The sequence below is a fragment of the Diabrotica virgifera genome, chromosome 6 (assembly GCF_917563875.1).
Source record: "Diabrotica virgifera virgifera chromosome 6, PGI_DIABVI_V3a".
Taxonomy (NCBI): Eukaryota; Metazoa; Arthropoda; class Insecta; order Coleoptera; family Chrysomelidae; genus Diabrotica; species Diabrotica virgifera.
Genome location: NC_065448.1, coordinates 142,634,052 through 142,654,385, shown reverse-complemented (window position 1 = coordinate 142,654,385; position 20,334 = coordinate 142,634,052). Strand labels below are relative to the sequence as shown.

Below are 20,334 nucleotides of genomic sequence, written 5' to 3'. Positions count from 1 at the left end.
ACTTCAATCTTCAGTCTTGTCAGTTCACTTCCATTTCTCGGATTCTTATGATATGTCTGATTCCGTGTATCCGATTGTTGTGTTGATGGTTTCGTCGATGCGGCGCAAAATAATCGATCTGGATAAGCCAACTATCTTGTACACCAAAAAATATTAATTCTTGTCATAATTAAATTTAATATTCCACATCTAAAATGAAAATCTGGCCATGTTGTACACAATTTACATATCAGCAAAATACATATTTTAAATATTCCCTGTATATTATTAAAGATTTCGATAGAAAAGTTCTTGAGAATTCTATAAATATATGATTATGCTATGTTCTACCGACTGTTTTAGAAAAAACTACCAATGCTATTTTGAAACAGTGACCGATTTGACACCGTGTATTTGCAAACATTTTATTAAGGGGGGGGGGGTATGGATTGAAACCAACATTTCAAGCAAATTTTTGTGATTTTTTTTTGAAATTATGGTAAAATTATTTTATTTTTAAATTAAATACATATTCAGTACAATTTAAAGAGTATTAAAACAAAATTTCAAGCCAAAAGTTTTTTACGAATACCTTAAAAACTGTGCATCTACGAAAAAAAATATATAAAAAATTTTTGTAACGAGCGATCCACAATTATTGGGATCAAAGCTATCCGTACAAAAAATTACGTGTGTCTTGTTTTAATCTGAAAGACCGCCGGAGTGTGACGTCACGGCCAACTGCTGCTATATTCAGTGGTGTTGTTATGATCACTTTTCCAAACAAGAATAAAGATTGAAAACACGTTGAAAAGATACCTAAGCTCAAGACCTTTTAATTCGTATTAAGTTAAAATTTTGCTTCCTCTGCTACTTTTGATGTTCAATTATAGTGTTTTTTAAGTTGACGTACGTACACTGACAAGTATCTGTCAAAGTTGACGTAAACTGGAAAGTATATCTGAATTAATAATAGAGATGCATTGTATAACTATCTCTGTTGTTCAGAGCCACCTATGGTGACAATAATTTTGGACCACACGTTATCTAATACAACAACACGAAGTTATTCGTTCCTACATCAATCTTCTAGTTATAATACAAAAAGAGATATGATAGGTGAAAAGAGTTTCGTTTTTTTTTGTGCATGCTCAAATCATCTCTTATCATTATCAAGTTGCATGGAGGAAAAGGAAGATTTTTAAGAAAATTTAAAAATGCGCTCTATAATTTGATTTTATTTTTTTCAAAACCCATTCATTTTAAACTCGCCCAACTTTTTGAACATCCATAGAAATAACACTATAAAGAAGGTATTGTAGAAGGAAAACTATGTATTTAAATTCTGGTGGATGAGGGGTTAAAATATACTTCTAATTTTTGTTAAAATACATTAGTGATCAATTTTTTTTGCAGCATATCTCGCTTAGTTTGAATGTAATCGACATTTAATATTGCTCATTTTAAAGGTATATTTAAGCACTACAAAAGGTGTTGGTAGCTTTATACACCTAAAATCGACCATTTCTCTGTTATTTCAAGTTGAATACACCACTTGTCTATTTTAATAAAACTCAAAATCAAAATAACCTACCTCCACTTCCTTAATGGAATCGTCGTTAAGATCTTCGTCCATTTTAGAATCGTCTTTTTCTTTCTCCTTCTCTTTATCTTTATCCTTTTCTTTGTCCTTATCCTTATCCTTGTCTTTCGATTTCTTTTCCTTATCTCGATCCCTGTCTTTGTCCTTCTTCTTGTGCTTCTCTTTTTCTCTCTTGTGTTCGCGATCCTTTTCTTTGGCCCTCTTCTTTTCTTCCTTTAACATCTTGCAGTAATCTCTAAACCAGTCCTCGCGTAAGTTGTGTGAGTCAACTGCCTTGTACCTGGAATCGCTGTCTACTTTTCTTTTGACGTCCGACCAATGCGAGTGGCGGTCGATGTCTGAATGTTCTCTGAGCATTGCTATGAAGTCTTTCCGCACCTGTAAATAGTATCAGTGTTATTTGACGTAAAGGCTCCGAGGTTAAAAACTATGTCTAATATTTTTAATAGTAATAAAATTAGCATTCAATCAACATATCGCAAGATAAGAATTATATTTATTTCTGTATGTAACCTGTAAGGAAAAAAATTATTAGTATGCTGAAAATGCTGGAAGAGAAAATGTCGGCTAGAAATTTACAACTTATTATAAGTTGGATACTTCTGCCAACCAATAAATTATTAAATTAGTTTCATGTATAAAACATCAATCTATATGTTTCAAATATCAAAAAAAAGCAGCAAGTAATTATGTAATTTAAAATATTAAAAATCTTAAACACTTCACATCACGTTTGAAAACGTGATATTAAATATAGGCTTATATTAGGACAATTCTACAATATATGTTCGAGAAGTTTAAAAATCTTTTTTTTATTTTTACCTTTTTACTAAACAAAAAATAATCCAAATACTTTTTCATCCATACATACCGTTTATATGGATTTGAAAGAAGAATAAAAAACTACATCTTTAATTATGTGTCTTCGGCGCTGATTCTTCTTCTTGTAGCGCCTATCCGTTTCGGATGTTGGCGACCATCATGGCAATCTGTACTTTGCACACTGCTGCTCTAAAAAGATTTGTGGTTGTTGTTTAACTACGTACGTAGATTTTTCAGCCAGGAAATCGTTCCTTTTCCTTGCAAGATTAGTTGCAGCGGATCCATATCTTTCGCAATTCCTCATGATGTGACCGAGGAAGAAAATCATTCGATTTTGGCCTGTTTTTATTGTGGTTAACAGCTCTTTTTCTTTTTGCATTCTCAGCAAAACACCCCGATTAGTAACGTGATCCGTATAAGATATCTTCAGGATGACAATAAAGCCACATTTGAAAAGCCTCAAGTTTCTTGTAGGTGGTGTATGTGACAGACCACGACTCAACTCCGTACAACAGTATAGGAAAGATAAAACATCGTAGTAACCTGATTTTTATAGGTATTGATAAATCATGATATTTGAATACCTTAGCCATCTTTTGAAATGCATTTGATTTCTATGGAATGGTCCCAATATTCATTGACGTTCGTACCAAGGTAGGTGTATGTTTTTATTCTTTCTCGACACTGATTAACTATCACCAATAATCGAAGAAGAAGAAAGAGAAAATGTAATTAGATATATGGAAGAATATAGATATTATACGGAAATAAATAAAGCTTCTGGTACAGATATAATTCAAATGGTAGAATGTGGAGAGTGGATAAAAAATTAAAGATATTTTTCAGTAAATGCTTGTTTGAAGGAATAGTACCACAGACGATTATAAGCTTGATACACAAAAAAGAAAAAATACCGTACCATAGCTATAGACCTATACTCCTACTCTCACAAATATACAGTATGATGCAAATGTTTGGAATAAATTTGTTATTTCGTAATCCGGCAACTTCGTCGATTGTTACTTTTAAATTATGATTTTTTGACATATATATCATACTAGTGACGTCATCCATCTGAACGTGATGATGTAATCGATGAGTTTTTAACTGAGAATAGGGGTCGTGTGCTAGCTCATTTGAGAGGTTATTCAATTCTCTGCTGGCTCTGAACACTGCTAACAACACTTTATATCAATGGTGTAAAAAGAGTGTCGGAAACAATCTACATAGGGAATATGCTAAAAGATTAAAGTAATAAAATGGTACATTTATATAATGGTACATAACTTTAGTTAGGGTGAGTAACGATAATCGACAGTGTGTGAGTATTTGCACATATAGTTTACCCTTGTCAAACCAATAATAGTTATTGAAAAATTATCTGAATTTGTAAGCTGGCTCAGACATTTGTGCTATAAATATATTGAGGAGAGTATTGCACAAAATTGTTTATTTTGATATAGCAGTATTCATTAGCATATGGATTTTATTCTGGTTGTAATATGTTCATCTGGTTTACGGACAAAAATTTTAATACATGGACAGCATTGCGCAATGGTAGATTTGTATTATCCGAAACTAGAAGAACACGATCAGAACAAGACTCGGTCAGACAAGATCTGACGTGAAAAATATATCTCTCAAAACTATCGGCAATGTCGTATTTTGGATAATATAAATCCAACTTAACGGATTTGATGGATGAAAACGTACAAAAAATAATTTAATGTTCGTTTTACAAAAAAATATTCTTGATAAACAGTTTAAGAAATGTATGATTAATCACCGATAAGCCCCATATTAAAAATCCCTTAGTGTCCAAAATGTGTTTTGTCATTGATGGCATATCACTATTAACTAATATCCTTATACAAGCCTTTCGAAAATTATTTAAAGAGGTAAAACAATAAAATACATTATTAACGAAAATTTATTATGTTGAAAACATATCGACATAAAATCACTGAAAAAAATATATATATTTAAAATTTTAAGAAGTTTACTATCGTACTACAAATATTCTGAAATTGTTAAATTTTTAAATTATGTTGGTTTCAATTTTTTTTTAATTTATAAGTAATTATATTGCAAATTTTATATAAAATAAATAATCAATTTGTATCATAGCTTAACATAGCTATTCTTCTTTAAAAGTAAGTTTAAACAACAAACACATAAAAAATCACACAGCTAAAAAAATTTGAATCTGTGGCCACTGATTTGAATAAAACATGAAATATAAATTTATGAATAATGAATCAACAAATATATACACAAAATATACTAAAAAATTAGAATAAATAATAGAGCATACGCTATATTCAAAATTTTTATTGGTTTTTTCATGGAATAAACATCTAAATATGTTTTAAGATCAAATAATAGGTCATAAAAAACTTAAATGTTATGGCCTATTTGAATTCTAGTAGAAACTTTATACAATCCCATACTGAATTGGAAATATATAGGTAAATATACAACGTGGCCGGACGGAAACGAAGCAGAGGCATAACCAGGAACTGCGATAATATTTTTGAAAATCCGAGCGACACGTCTATTTTAATTCAGGGTAAGAATCTCCGCAACATTTTTTAATGGCAATGGGGTCGCATAAGATATAGTGTTAAAGTTTTTTTTTTAATTTCCTTAGTGTAGGAACTTAATGACTTAGTAAGAATAATGAGTGACCAAGCTTTGACCGATCCACAGTTTGTCTTTAATATTTTGTTTCTCCGATGAATGCGTTTTTCATAAACAAAACTGTAAATCGTCACAATTGCCATTATTGGTGTGATTCAAACCCCAGGATTTTCTACGAAGTGCATGCATAGCAACCACAAAAATTAAATGTATGTATTAAATGGGCTAATATATGACACTGTATAATTCATCTAAAATATGTTTAAACCTTACTCAAATTTAATAATCAAAGTATTAGAAACTCTTGGATTCAATAACCTTGAGTAACATTCAAATGTCATGCTTGATATTATTTAAAGGTGTATATGTTATAGTCAAAGCCCGAATTTCAGGCACTCCTAGGTTTGACTAGGCAATCCTCAGGTCTGACTGACGATCTTAGTCAAAGCCCGAAATAAATTACAGTTTCGGCCTTTGACTAGTCAAACCTAGGAGAGACTAAGTTGATCAGGCAAAGGTCGAAATTTAATTTTATGAAATCGGGGTTTGACTGGTCAAACCCCGATCAGCTATTAAAATGTCGTAATTTATTAGATTAGGTTTAATAAAACGTAATTTTTGAATTTCAATGTTTATTATTTTTATATTTTCGTAACTAAAATAAAATAATAGTGTTTATTCTCAAATGTTGAGGGATTATGGCATTTAGAGTTGCACAATACGTTAGACCTTCTTTACACTGACATAATTTTGAAGGGCATTTCTTATTGCAGTAGCATTTTATAAAGCATTGTCCTCCAAATTTAGAATATTTTGTACTAATTTCTCTTAGAGACATCTTAACGTCTGGAACATCTTCGAAATTAAGAAAATTCTCTTTGCATTCTCTTATTTGATTTCTTGAAAAAAGAATGTTTATTGTTACGTATTTCATACCAAATCTATATAAACCGTCAATTGTTTTAGCTTTTGTGATACCTACACAAAATATTTCGAGCATCTCCTTTGGCTATATCAAAGCTGAGAATAAGTATTGTTACACAGACAGAAAAGATTAAAATAAATATAGGAAAGGCAATTGAAGGACTTCATGCCCAGGCAAATACTATGAAACAATTAAGTGAAAAAAAATTCCTCCAATTTCTATCGGAGCCAAAGGAGATGCTCGAAATATTTTGGGTATCACACAAGATGAAACAATTGACGGTTTATATAGAGTTGGTACGAAATACGGAACAATAAACAAACCTGTTTTAAGAAATCAAATAAGAGAATACAAAGAGAATTTTCTTAATTTAGAAGATGTTTCAGACATTAAGCTGTCTCTAAGAGAAATAAGTATAAAAGATTCTAAATTTGGAGGACAAGGCTTTATAAAATGCTACCGCAATAAGAAATGCCCTTCAAAAGTGTAAAAGGTCTAACGTATTGTGCAACTCTGAATGACATAATGCCTCAACATGTGAGAATAAACACTATTTTTTTTAAAGTTTAATTACGACAATATAAAAATAATAAACATTAAAATTAAAAAATGACGTTTTATTAAACCTAATCTAACAAATTACGACATTTTAATAGCTGATCGGGGTTTGACTAGTCAAATCCCGATTTCATAAAATTAAATTTCGACCTTTGCCTGACCAACTTAGTCTCTCCTAGGTTTGACTAGTCAAAGGCCGAAACTGTAACTTTATTCCGGGCTTTGACTAAGATCGTCAGTCAGACCTGAGGATTGCCTAGTCAAACCTAGGAGTGCCTGAAATTCGGGCTTTGACTATAACATATATAAATATAACCCTGGTGATAAAGAACAATTATTATTGTAGTTAGTACATACACACAACCAAACTTATATGGAATCATCAGATATTTCTTATTATTTTGTGCTAATTAAAAAAAAGAACACACGAAGTCACACAATATTTATTTTAAAGCAATTTAATAACAAATACAAAACAATTCAATAAAACAATAAAGTATTTAAAAAACAAATTGAAACTACCTAGTTGTTTTAAAATCAATAGCATTAAAAATTTCAATGCAAAACGAATAATGTTTAAATTGTTTTTATTTATTTTTTTGTTTTTTTTTTGTAGTCAGTGTTATCACCTCTAGTCCTTATGCAAGCTTCAGTTTGCGTGGGTACGCTGCTATAATCAAATGTTGCTACGGCATCCATATAAGTTATTTTGTTGTAATACGATATTAAGACGTAGGATTTGTTTCAGTTCCTTTAGAGGTAGTCATACATATCTACACCCTCTGAGGATCTCTAATATAGTGATGTTGATTATAGTTACTTTTGAGTATTCGTTACAAATCGTTACTTTTGTATAATGTAGTCATTTACAGTATTCTTTACTTTGATTACTATGATTACTTTTGTATTTGAGTACCGATAATCATATTAAGAATCGTATTTCTCAGTAGGTAGGTATTTTGTATAGGTATTCCGATATAACCCCGGCGAGCTCTAATTTTTCTTTTAAGGAAATTCCACAAATACTCTATAGGGTTAAGCTTGGATGAGCAAGCAGCCAACTCCAAAAAGGGATACCTTCTGCTTCAATGATGTCTCTAGTCACTCTAATGGTATGTGGAGGTCCATTTTCATGCATGATAATTAAAATTTCTCCTGTTGCACCTCTCCAGAGCCTAACTACAGGTTATCAATATACCTGTGAGCAATTAAAGTTGATTGGATGAAAATTAAAGGAGTTTTTTTACGGATCACAATTCCTCTCCAGAACAAGATACTTCCCCTTGTATATTTGTGAACAGATCTGACAGTTTTCGTTCTTACTTGTCTTCTTCTACATCTAAGTACACGATTTCGTGGGTCATCTGATTTTACACCAATCCTGACTTTTTCTGAAAATAGCACATTTTGTCAATTCCCAATGTTAGTTTTGCTTGTGAAGATACCAATTTAGGCGATCAATCTTGTGCTGCCTGGATAACTCGGGAACTCTTAATTGTATCCTGCTGTATACTTCTTGGCACGAACTCTTCTTCTTATCGTTTCAACTGAAACAGTTACACCTGCAGCTTCCAAAAGCTGTCTTTGGAGCTGAAGGTGAGAAATAGTTGGGTGTCTTCCAGCTGATTGGACAATTAAACGATCGTGGCGAGCCGTTGTTACTTTCTGGCGACTTTCCCTTGCTTTATTTTTGAGCTTTCCTAGTTCCTGTTACCTAGCATAGGTTTTGCATAGGTTCCTGTTACCTAGCTCTGCAGCTATGTCCCTTTGAGAACATTACTTGCTCCACAAGACCAATAATCTTTTCCCGTTGTAAGTTCTATAACCCCACATTAGGCATATTTTCGTTTTTGGACGCAAAAGTTAGTTTATTTATTTTCGTTGAATTTGCAACTCAAGCAAATAACCTATCCCGTACCGAGCTGTACTATCTGATTGTCTTATCGATTTGTTAAACAACAATAAAAACCTTTATTCTTCGCAACAACAAGTTTTTCCAAAAGAAATAAATATTGCTTTGAAATACATGGTGATTCCATATAAGTTTGGTTGTGTGTATTAACGTAAAGACGATGTCGACATGACGTTGAGCTAGGTCGCGATATTATTATCGTAAATAAGTTTTTATGATTTAGTCACCGATTGTGAGTTGAAAATATAATGTACCTGAACCGAAATAGAGTTTAATTTAAATAGGAAACCAAAGAAGCAGTTTAAGTACCAACCCTTCTGCTTCTTCAGGGACCTGACAGGTATCTGGCAATTCCGACTGATGAAATGCTTTACATTTACTGGAAGATGTGGTTATTCACTCCTTTACTCGTTTGTCAATATCTAGACCAATATTTTTCACGGCAATAATTTTTAATAAATGAAAAATTCTCCACCCAGGTGAGATTCGAATTCACAAACTTTAGGTCCAAAGGTAGGCGCTCTTACCGCTGAGCTACAGAGGGGGTCACTCCGAAAATTGTTTTCAAAAAAAAAAGGTTTGTTTAACACCTTGGCTGCGTCACGAGACAAACAGACCTCGTATTACACTAACGGTTGGCTGCGTCGACTGTGTTGTAACCCACTGTGGCAAAAATTGACTACGAGACGTATATGCCTGGTAATGCACTCAACGTAAGTTTATAAATATCTCTTAAGGCAGCCAAGGTGTTAAGAATTGTTTTAAAAAGGTGTATAACTGTGACAGTTGTTAAGAGTTACGTCTTTTCAAAAATTGAAATTGAATTACTTGACCGCGGTGTTGTAGGCTACAGCCACTCTATGGCTGAAAATATCTGAGGGTTGATTTTATGCTCTACGAGACATATAATTCTGATTGTTCTGTGTGTTTCTGCACTATTTATATGTGTGTCACTGTAGACGATGTGTTTCAGATTTTCTTATTCTCTATTATTGGTATATTCTAGTTGTTGACTATTTCTTTTATTATTTGCAATCAAAGCCTGCTACATTCTACTGATGGGTTTGGTACACATTTTTCTTCATTGAGTAGGATGAGAGATGCTGCTTTAATTTTTCTCTTTTTCATGTGTTTACTTCATGATTATTGATGTATCTTTCCTTTGTACGCTAGGTTTGTTCCAACACAACGAAAAATCGTCTTCTAACGATCACGCTCCTGAGCGTTAAACAAAATACGTGCCAACAAACAGAGATTCGTTCATCGCATCGTCGTTCCGAGTGTTCCAACAAAAATTATGATCTTCCAGTGACAGTTTCCTGACTATAATTTCAATACACGGATAAATGCAAGTGGCAATGGGTTAAGACAGGGGGATTCCTTGAGTCCTTTATTGTTCAACCTGATCATGGACGAAATAATAAAAAAAAAATAAGAACTAAAAAAGGATACCAAATGGGAGAAAAGCAACTTAAAATAATCTGCTATGCGGACGATGCAATACTAATCTCTCAAAGTGAAGATGATTTACAACGTATGCTGCACCAATTCAACATAATCGCCAGAAAATTTAACATGTTAATTTCCTCAAAAAAGACAAAATGCATGGTTATAACAGCAGATCCAATAAGATGTAAATTGGAGCTGGAAGGTCAGATAATAGAACAAGTGATGGAGTTTAAATACCTAGGCATCACACTATCTAGCTACGGAAGGCTCGAAACAGAAGTGGAAGATCAAGTGAATAGAGCAAACAGAGCCGCAGGTTGCCTGAATGACACAATATGGAGAAATAAAAATGTCGGAAAAGAAATGAAAGGCAGACTTTACAAAACAGTCATCAGACCAATAATGACATACGAGGCAGAAACACGACCCGACACAGAGAGGACAAAAAGATTGCTCGAAACAGCGGAGATGAAAACCCTTCGAAAAATCTATGGTAAGACTCTATGGGACAGAGCTAGAAGTACAGATATACGACGGAGATGCAAGGTGGATAACATTAATAACTGGGTAAGAAACAGAAGAATAGAATGGAATGACCACATAATCCGAATGACAACAAATAGGGTAGTCACGACAGCGAGAGACGGTTCCCCAATAGGAAGACGATCAGTGGGAAGACCACGAAAACGATGGAACGACAACTTACTAGAGGCACATTAAAAAAACAGGCAGAGGCATGTCTATACAAAAAGAAGAAGAAGAAGAAGAAGAAGAAGAAGAAGAAGAAGAAGAAGAAGAAGAAGAAGAAGAAGAAGAAGAAGAAGAAGAAGAAGAAGAAGGATAAATGCAAGTACTCTTTGAACTGACCTGCGTAGTAGGATTGGTTTTCGAATTACGGTACAAATGATGAACATGCGCAGAAAAACCGCACAAACAGTTTCGTCACGATTTCTAGACCGTACAAAAATTGTGTTTTGGAACAAACCTTCTGTGTTCGTTGTCCCAGCGCATGTTTGCGCAGATCTGTGACTTGTCGAATTTCCTGTTTTTTATCTATGTTTTATGCTCGTTTATCGTAACACTTAGTGGCCTTGCGGTTTCTACCACATAGAAATTGTTGCATTCATAGGGTACTTTATAGATGCAATTCTTTGTCCTCTCTTGTATGTTGTTGGTTTTGGTTTTGGACAGGATAGACATGAGTGCATTGGTTGTTTTAAATGTTGTTGTGATACTATACTTGTTTCCTATCCTTTTTAATTTTTCTGACACTGTTTTAGTCTGGGCAGATTATCGGAGAATAGGCCATTTTTGAGAAAAGTTATTTACCAGCAATTTTATTGCTGGAATCGAATCTTATGATTGTATATATTAATAATATAGGTATGCAAAGTCCGCAGATAGTGCACTACTTTTTATACAGGGTGTCCCGAAAAGATTGGTCATAAATTATACCATAGATTCTGGGGTCAAAAATATGTTGATTGAACCTAACTTACCTTAGTACAAATGTGCACATAAAAAGAGTTATAGCCCTTTAAAGTTACAAAATAAAAATCAATTTTTTCCAATATATCGAAAACTATTAGAGATTTTTTATTGAAAATAGGCATGTGGCATTCTTATAGCAGAAAAATCTTAACAATAAATTATAGTGAAATTTGTGCACCCCATAAAAATTGTATGGGGTTTTGTTCCCTTAAACCCCTCCCAAACTTTTGTGTACGTTCCAATTGAATTATTATTGTATTACCAATAGTTAGACACAATGTTTTTAAAACTTTTTTGCCTCTTAGCCTTTTTTCGATAAACCCGTTTTTATCGAGATGAGGCTTCTTTTTTATTATGTTTACATAAAAATTGTATGGGGGTTTCGTTCCTTTAAACCCCCAAATGTTTGTGTACGTTCCAATTAAACTTTTATTGCGGTACCATTAGTGTACACAGCGTTTTAAAACTTTTTTGCCTCTTAGTATATTTTCATATTATAAAAATGTAAATTATAGATTTTTCATATTATTACCAGGTCTCTAAAATCGTACATAACCATATATAAATAGGTGGTGGATTTGACAAATATTCAAAATATCTCGATAAAAACTGGTTTTTAAGAAAGTACTAAGAGGCAAAAAAGTTTTAAAAACACTGTGTTTAACTAATAATACTTTAAGAATAATTTAGTACGAACATACACAAAAGTTTAGGGGGGTTTAAGGGAACAAAACCCCCATAAAATTTTTATGGGGTGCACAAATTTCACTATAATTTTTTGTTAAGACGCTCTTTCCATAAGAATGCCACAAGTCTATTTTCAGTAGTAATAACCCAAGGACATTGATAATTGTTCGAAAAAAATTTATAACAGATTTCGAAAGCTTGTTGCTTGGAAACAGACCGACGCCGTAGGCGGAGGTCTGTTGCCTGTAAGCAACAAGCTTGAGAAAGTTGTTAAAAAATTTTTGAGCATTTATCAATGTTCGAGGGTTATTCGGATAGAAAATTTTTTGCTGGTTATGAAAAAAAAATACAGAGCAGAAACAATTTATTTAAATGTGCAATTAACAATTCTTCCACCGTCCGATTTCCATCTAATTCATATTTTCTATCATTGCAAAAGTCCATAAACGCTTTCCATACAAATTTTTTACTGTAAACAGTATTCTTTGGTATATTTGATTCGATAATTTCATTAATATTCTCATCAGTATTACAACCAAATCGTGACATTTTGAAATATTGAATATTTGAAATGTCAAAATCGAAATGAAACGAAATGTAGGTATCCATAGCTACATGATTGAGTGAAAACAGCCCATGGGATCTGTTTTCAGTATAATGTTGGTTTTATTGGTTGTATTCAATCAGATGACCACAAATGAATTGATTTCATTGGATTTCTAATTGAGCAAAAAATTTTCAATAAAAAATCTCTAATAATTTTCGAAATATTGAAAAAAAATTGATTTTCATTTTGTAACTTCAAAGGGCTATAACTTTTTTTATGCGCATATTTGTACTAAGGTAAGTTAGGTTTAATCAACATATTTTTGACTCCAGAATCTGTGGTATAATTTATGACCAATCTTTTCGGGACACCCTGTATAAACAAAATGGCGCCCGAAAATCGTCTTTTTCAATTTTTGCTCTATAACTCCAAAGAACAAAATAACTGTCAAAGTCGTGTTCGTTTTTTGGAGTTCGTCCCAAAGAATTATTAATTTTGGCAGTTTTTTGGTACATTCCGGCCTTGTTTCCACGTGCAGAGTTTTATCAATAGTTTCTGTTTTGTGGTACTTTGCGGAAAACTAGAGTTTTGAAGACAGATTTGCTGTACAGAAAATGTCAGGTAACGGGGGCGGTCCTGGTCCGCCCTCGGTTAATTTAAATACTAATATTCAAATAATTAATAATGATAATAAAATTAATGTTTCTTCAATGGATACAGTATCCTCAGGTTTCGAAAAATATGACTTTGATAATAAATATCAACCAACGGATGCAGGTCCGTATCAGGTATTTTTGGAACATACCGATAAGAATCTTGGTCGTCTTTTTCCTATCAGAATTGGCTTTTATTTACAACAAGTAATTGAATTTAGAAATGATGTTATTGATATTCATTCTGTAGGTTTAAAACGTGTTAAGGTAATTTTTAGAACATACAAAATCGCTAATTTATTAATTAATCACGAAATACTAACAAAAAATAAGTTGATTGCTTATATTCCAAAATTTTTCACGCATAAACGAGGCATAATACGTGGCGTTGATACCTTTTTTACTGAAGAATACTTGAAAAAAGCAATTAATTCTATAGTTCCAGTGGCGGAAGTGCGAAGAATGAAACGAAAAATTATAAACCCTGAAACCAAACAAGAAGAATTTGTCAATAGACAATTGGTAGTAATAAATTTTAAAGGTAATAAAATTCCGTCCTTTATTAATATAAATATGGTTAATTTCCCTGTAGAACCATACATCCATCCAGTTGTCCAATGTGGAAAATGTTTACGTTACGGACACAATATCGTTCAATGTAAAGGCAAATCTCGTTGTTCTCGATGTGCAAATGAGCATTCTTCCGCTGAATGTAATTCCGAGTTGCAAATGTGCGTTCACTGTAAATCTTCTGATCATCCTTCAATTTCAAGAGATTGCCCAATGTACAAAAAACAACACGACATAAAAAAAGTAATGGCTTTCGAAAATAAAAGTTTTAAGGATGCCGAATTATCGATTAACAATCCAGCTTATGCCAAAATTAATACCAACAATAGGTTTGATATATTAAATAATCTTGAAAATTTTCCCGATTTAGCACCAGCAAACAAAACAATTTATTATGCTCCTTTAAATAAACCAAAATCAAATTCAACCGCATTAGAATCAAAAACAATTAAAAGGCGAAGAACTGACACTTCTTCTCAGATTCCAAGCACTAGTAATTCAGATTTAGAAAATTCCCATCAAAAAAGACAAATTTCTCTTCCTCCATATACACCCGCTCCACAACAGAATAATTTCATGTTTTGTCGAGATAAACTTATCTCACAGATATATTCATTAATTACAAATATAATTAATAATCAAGGAAAATTTGAATTAAATAAAATCAGGGACAATATCATTACAATATTCGATAATAATGAAGATAATTTAGAATCCATTCTCACAGATAGTGAAAATGGCTACTAAAAATATTACAGAAAAACTAACTATATTACAATGGAATTGTAGATCCATTTATAGTAACAAAGGCAGTCTTATGCATCATATTAACAACTACCATACAGATATAATAGTTCTATCAGAAATATGGCTCACATCCGGTCATCATTTTAGACTTAACGGATATAACTTTATCAATAAATGTCGTGAAGATGGTTACGGTGGCGTAGGTATTTTCATCAGACAGGGAATAGATTACCAAGAATCCGAAATTAATAATAATTTCGATGACAGTATAGAAGCATGCGCAGTTTTTTTGAACAAAATTAATCTCTCATTAGTATCAATCTATAGATCATCAGATGTTAGAATAGAAATAAATGACTGGATCAACCTATTCCTTCAGTTTAATATTGCAAAAACTATTTTTCTGGGAGATTTTAATGCTCACCACGGTATGTGGGGGCCAATTGCAGACGACAGAAATGGTAGAATATTAGTGGAGGCCATGGATTATTGTGAAATAATTACATTAAATGACGGAACACCAACAAGAATATCCCCAACTAGTAACCATTCAGCCGTTGACTTAACTCTAACATCTCCCCTTTTAGCCGACCGTATAGCTTGGTCAGTAGATTCAGATTCATTAGGTTCAGATCACTACCCAATCAATATAGAAATTCAAATCAATCCCTCCTCCTTTGTCATCAACCCATCAACAAAATGGAATGACTCTCGTGCTGACTGGTCTGTTTTTGGAAATATTTTTGAATTAGAAATTAGTAAGCTCAATAATTTAGATAGGAATTCAACTTCGGTAGACAAAATCGAATTTTTCCTCAATGCAATCACGGTCGCAGCATCGAAATCTATGCCTATTAAGAAATCTTTCACACCTTCTGTACCAAGACCTTATTGGTGGGATGAGGAATGTTCTGCGATTGTTAAAAAACGAAAAGAAGCTCTCAGCGAGTTTAAAAAACAAGGTAATTTTATCAATTATCTACAATATCAAGACATTTCTGCTAATGTCAAACGTACGTTCAAACTTAAACAAAAAAACAGTTGGAAAATGTTTTTGAATAAATTAAATAAAAACACTCCTCTGACTGAGATATGGAACACTGTAAGATCTATTTGCAATAAACACCATCAAAAAAGAAAACCACAATTAGACGAAAGCCTTATTCAAAAAGTTCTTGATACATTGGCTCCTTCATCTGCTGCAGGTCCAATTTTTAACGACAACATTAATCAATTTCACTTCCATCAAGACTCAGACACCTTCTCAAAAAATTTTAGCTTTTCGGAATTAGAATTAGCCTTAAAAAAATCAAAAAATACTGCACCTGGACTTGACGGGTTTACTTATACGATAATAAATAAATTGCCTGAAAGTGGTAAACTTCTTCTCTTAGAAATTTTTAATGATTGGTGGTTGAAACAAAAGTATTCAGATAGTCTTAAAAATATAATTGTGTGTCTTCTAGCGAAACCTAAGAAACCACCTGACTTACCTTCGTCCTACCGACCTATTTCATTGTTATCGTGTATTACAAAAACTTTCGAAAGGCTTATAAAATTTAGACTCGAACATTTTGTCGAAAACAGATCAATTTTACCAAAAAATCAGTATGGATTTCGTAGAGGTATAGGCACAATTGATGCAATCTCCCATTTAGTTACAGATGCTCAATTGTGTCTATCAAAAAATAATTACATGTTGTGTCTTTTTGTGGACCTTAAAGGGGCTTATGATGTGGTAGATTTGGAAATATTATATTCAAAAATGGTAACGTTTGGCATCAATAAAAGAGTCTCTATAAATATTTTAAATTTGTTTGCTAATAGAAAAGTATTTTTGCGAGATAGTCATAACGTTTTACATGGTCCAAGAGTACTTTACAACGGGCTTCCGCAAGGCTCTATTTTAAGTCCCCTTTTGTTTAACTTATACACTGCAGACTTGCATGATTTGATGAGCGATGGCATACAAATTATTCAATACGCGGACGATTTATGCATTTATGTCACCCATAATACCTACGATCGCTGCATGATAGACTTAAGACGTACTTTTGACAGGTTACAAAACTGGTTCGACGATATGGGTTTTAGTGTTTCACCAGAAAAGACAGCTGTGATGTGTTTCACAAGGCACAGATATCAGTTAGTCGATAATTTCTCTATAGGTAAATACACTATTCCTATCGTAAAAGAATATAAATATTTAGGTATAATTATAGATAGTAAACTTCTATGGACCAGTCACATTAAGTATGTCAAACAAAGATGTGAAAAGGGAATTAATCTTCTGCGCTTCCTCTCCAAACAGAGCTGGGGCGCGGATCAACAAATTTCCTTAATGTTCTACAAGTCTTATATTCGCTCGATTTTGGATTATGGGTGTACTCTCTATGGTTCTACCTCCAATACGAACCAACTTACCCTTGATCGAATACAATATAGAGCTCTGAAAATATGTTTGGGAGCAATGGCATCTTCACCAAATCATGCCATTCTGGCAGAGTCTCAAGAACTTCCTCTTAGTTTTCGAAGACAGTTTTTAGCAAATAAAAGTCTATTAAAATATAGATGTTACAACAGTGATTTGATCGCAAAAATTAACTTTCTTGTAATTGAGAATTTGACAAATCATTATTGGAAAAAGAAAAACTCTCCTCCTTTGTCAGATGCATTTATTGATACAAACTTATTTCAAAATGATATTGTTAAACTTAATAAAATACCATTGTATGCACACAGTTTCGATTCTATAATTGACAAACCTATCACCATATTCCCTCGGTATTCAGATTGTAATATCTTAAACCAAGCCATGATAAAATCCATTGTAAATGGTCTCGGGTCGAACTTAACTAAAATATATACAGATGGGTCAAAAACGGAGCTAAACACAGGTTCGGCATTTTTTGTTTCAAACATAAATCATATTGAAAAGTACAGAATCTCAAATTATTGTTCCATTTTTACCGCCGAGTCCTTTGCTATTGAAAAGGCACTAAAATGGTGTGCAACTCAAACATGCACGAATGTGGCAATAATTTCAGACTCAAAATCAGCATTACAAGCTATTAGCGGTCACCCAATAAACCAATTCCGAAATGCCTTAATTTTGAACATTAAAAAATTAATTATGGATCTTAAACAAAATAATGTAACTGTTTCGTTTATTTGGACGAAAGGACATTGCGGAGTCGAAGGTAATGAAATTGCGGATATAGCCGCAAAAAGTAGTCACAGTTGCCACCATATGGACAAAGTATTTAATTTAAAAGATTTGAATAATGCTCTCCAACCTAATATCAGAAGGAAATGGGAAACTGATTACAAAAGAATTGCAAATAAATCTACAAACCCTTATTTCAAAATTCACCCTACACTTCCAAAAGACATTCCTCATTTCACCTTTAATTATAATAGAGCACAAATGTCAGTATTGACTCGTTTAAAATTGAATCATGCTCGCTTTCCATCTCACTTATATAAAATTGGAATACTTAACTCTCCTGTCTGTAGTTGTGACAATGTATCCATTGGTGATCTAAATCATATATTTCTAGAATGTTCTCTGAACTCTCAATCTTCTTCAATTCTGTATCAAGAACTAATTCATCACGAGTGTCCATTGCCACTAAATATTACAGCTCTCCTTTCTTCCCCAGATAAAGCGGTACTAGATTCCATCATTAATTTTATCAGAAATTCAAAAATAGCGGTATAGTTTAGAAATAGACAATATGAAATCATTTAATGTAATTAAGAATTTACATGTTTTGTGGCAAATAGATTTTGTCTGATGCCAGGATCTCTCTCACACACACACACACAACTCCAAAGAATTTAACTTTACACCAAAAACACCCAAATAAAAATTCACCGTAATTAAATTCTGCATAGAGACGTGTTTTTCCCGATTTACTTCGATGAAAACTTTCTCCGGAAAATGCGGGTTTTTTAAACAAAATCTTTAATTTTCAACTAAAATTTTAGATAAGTAATTGTTTATCAATAATTAAATAACTCGGTAATATAAAAGTTCTTTTCGTATAGATTATACTTCCAGAAGCCGATGGTAATTTAATGAACAGTTTAGCAACAATTGAATTGTTAATTAAAAATTTACGGTCGCTGTAATAACCACAATAAATATGATACATAAAAATAACTATGATTTTTGTATAAAAATACACTGTATCTATCTAATGTACTTTAGAGAATTGAAATTTGACTATTTAAGCGGCCTCAGGAATATTTTAAAATTATAAACAATTTTTTGGGTTATAAACAAATAGAATATCTCGGGAAATATTAAACTAAATTAAATCATGAAAACGGTATTGGTAAAAAAGCGGCAGGACGCTTCTTTTAAAAGAAAAAACGTTTATTTCTGATGAGTGGTTCCTGAGATACAACCGGCCAAAGTTGACCGGCATTTACGGCAAAGATATGAACAATAGGATCATAATTTTCAAACCGTCACCTTTTTATTTTTGTCCTCTTTCTCCACACCAATTTTCATATTTTTAAAATACTGATAACATATATTATTATAATAAAAACTAGGTATCGATATTACGAGTGAAAATTGCCAAAAATAGCAAAATTCCAATCAAAAATTAGGTTGGAGAAAATGTAATCTCTAAGTTCAAAATCGGTATACGTTAAAAAAATGCATTTTCTCGGCTTTCCATCGTAATAGTAACTCGAGTAGATCCATCTAACTAACGCATTATTAAATGTCAAAATTGCCTTTGTTTTCTTATAATAAATTAATTTATCCATTATAAAAAAATTTTGTTTAATTTTGTTTTAATTTGTTTAAATAAAGATTGTTTAAATAATTATACAGCTTTCAAACGAGAATATTTGTGTTTTTAACGTTAAAAGGTACACTTGTAGTAAATTTACCTAAAAAAGTCTACAACTGGAAAAAATATGTAGTTTTCGTTTCTTATAAATAAATGAATCTATTATAACAAAACAAAAGCAAGTTTGACATTTAATAATGCGATAGTTACTATAGATGGCTCTACTCGAGTTACTTGGGAACAAAAAAGGATGAAGAAAATTGCTCCATGGGAAGCCGAGAAAATGCATTTTTTAACGTATACCGATTTTGAACTTTGAGATTATATTTTCTCCAACCTAATTTTTTATTGGAATTTTGCTATTTTTGGAAATGTTTACTCGTAATATCGATAGTTTTTATTATAATAATATATGTTATCAGTATTTAAAGATATGAAAATTGGTGTGGAGAAAGAGGACAAAAACAAAAAGGTGACGGTTCGAAAATTATGATCCTATTGTTCATATCTTTGCCGTAAATATCTTTGCCGGTCAACTTTGACCGGATATATATCAGGAACCACTCATCAGAATTAAACGTTTTTCTTTTAAAAGAAGCGTCCTGCCGCTTTTTTACCAATACCGTTTTTATAATTTAATTTAATTTAATATTTCCCGAGATATTCTATTCGTTTATAAGCCAAAAAATTGTTTATAATTTTTAAATATTCCTGAGGCCACTAAAATAGTCCAATTTCAATTAAGTAAAGTACATTATGTAGATAGGAACAGTGTATTTTTATACAAAAATCATAGTTATTCTTATGTATCATAATTATTGTGGTTATTATAGCGACCGTAAATTTTTAATTAACATTTAAATTGTTGCTAAACTGTTCACTCAATTTCCATCGGCTTCTGGAATTATAATCTATACGGAAGAAGCTTTTATATTAATTTTAG

General features: G+C 32.2%; 1 protein-coding gene across 1 annotated transcript in view; it reads right to left on the bottom strand.

Moving 5' to 3' along the window:
• Window positions 1–20,334, bottom strand: part of LOC114333681 (transcription elongation regulator 1) — a 139,034-nt gene that overhangs the window by 22,358 nt on the left and 96,342 nt on the right. Inside the window, exon 11 of the mRNA XM_028283622.2 lies at window positions 1,574–1,960. Within this exon, the coding sequence (XP_028139423.1) occupies window positions 1,574–1,960 (387 nt within the window). The remainder of the gene's footprint in view (window positions 1–1,573; window positions 1,961–20,334) is intronic.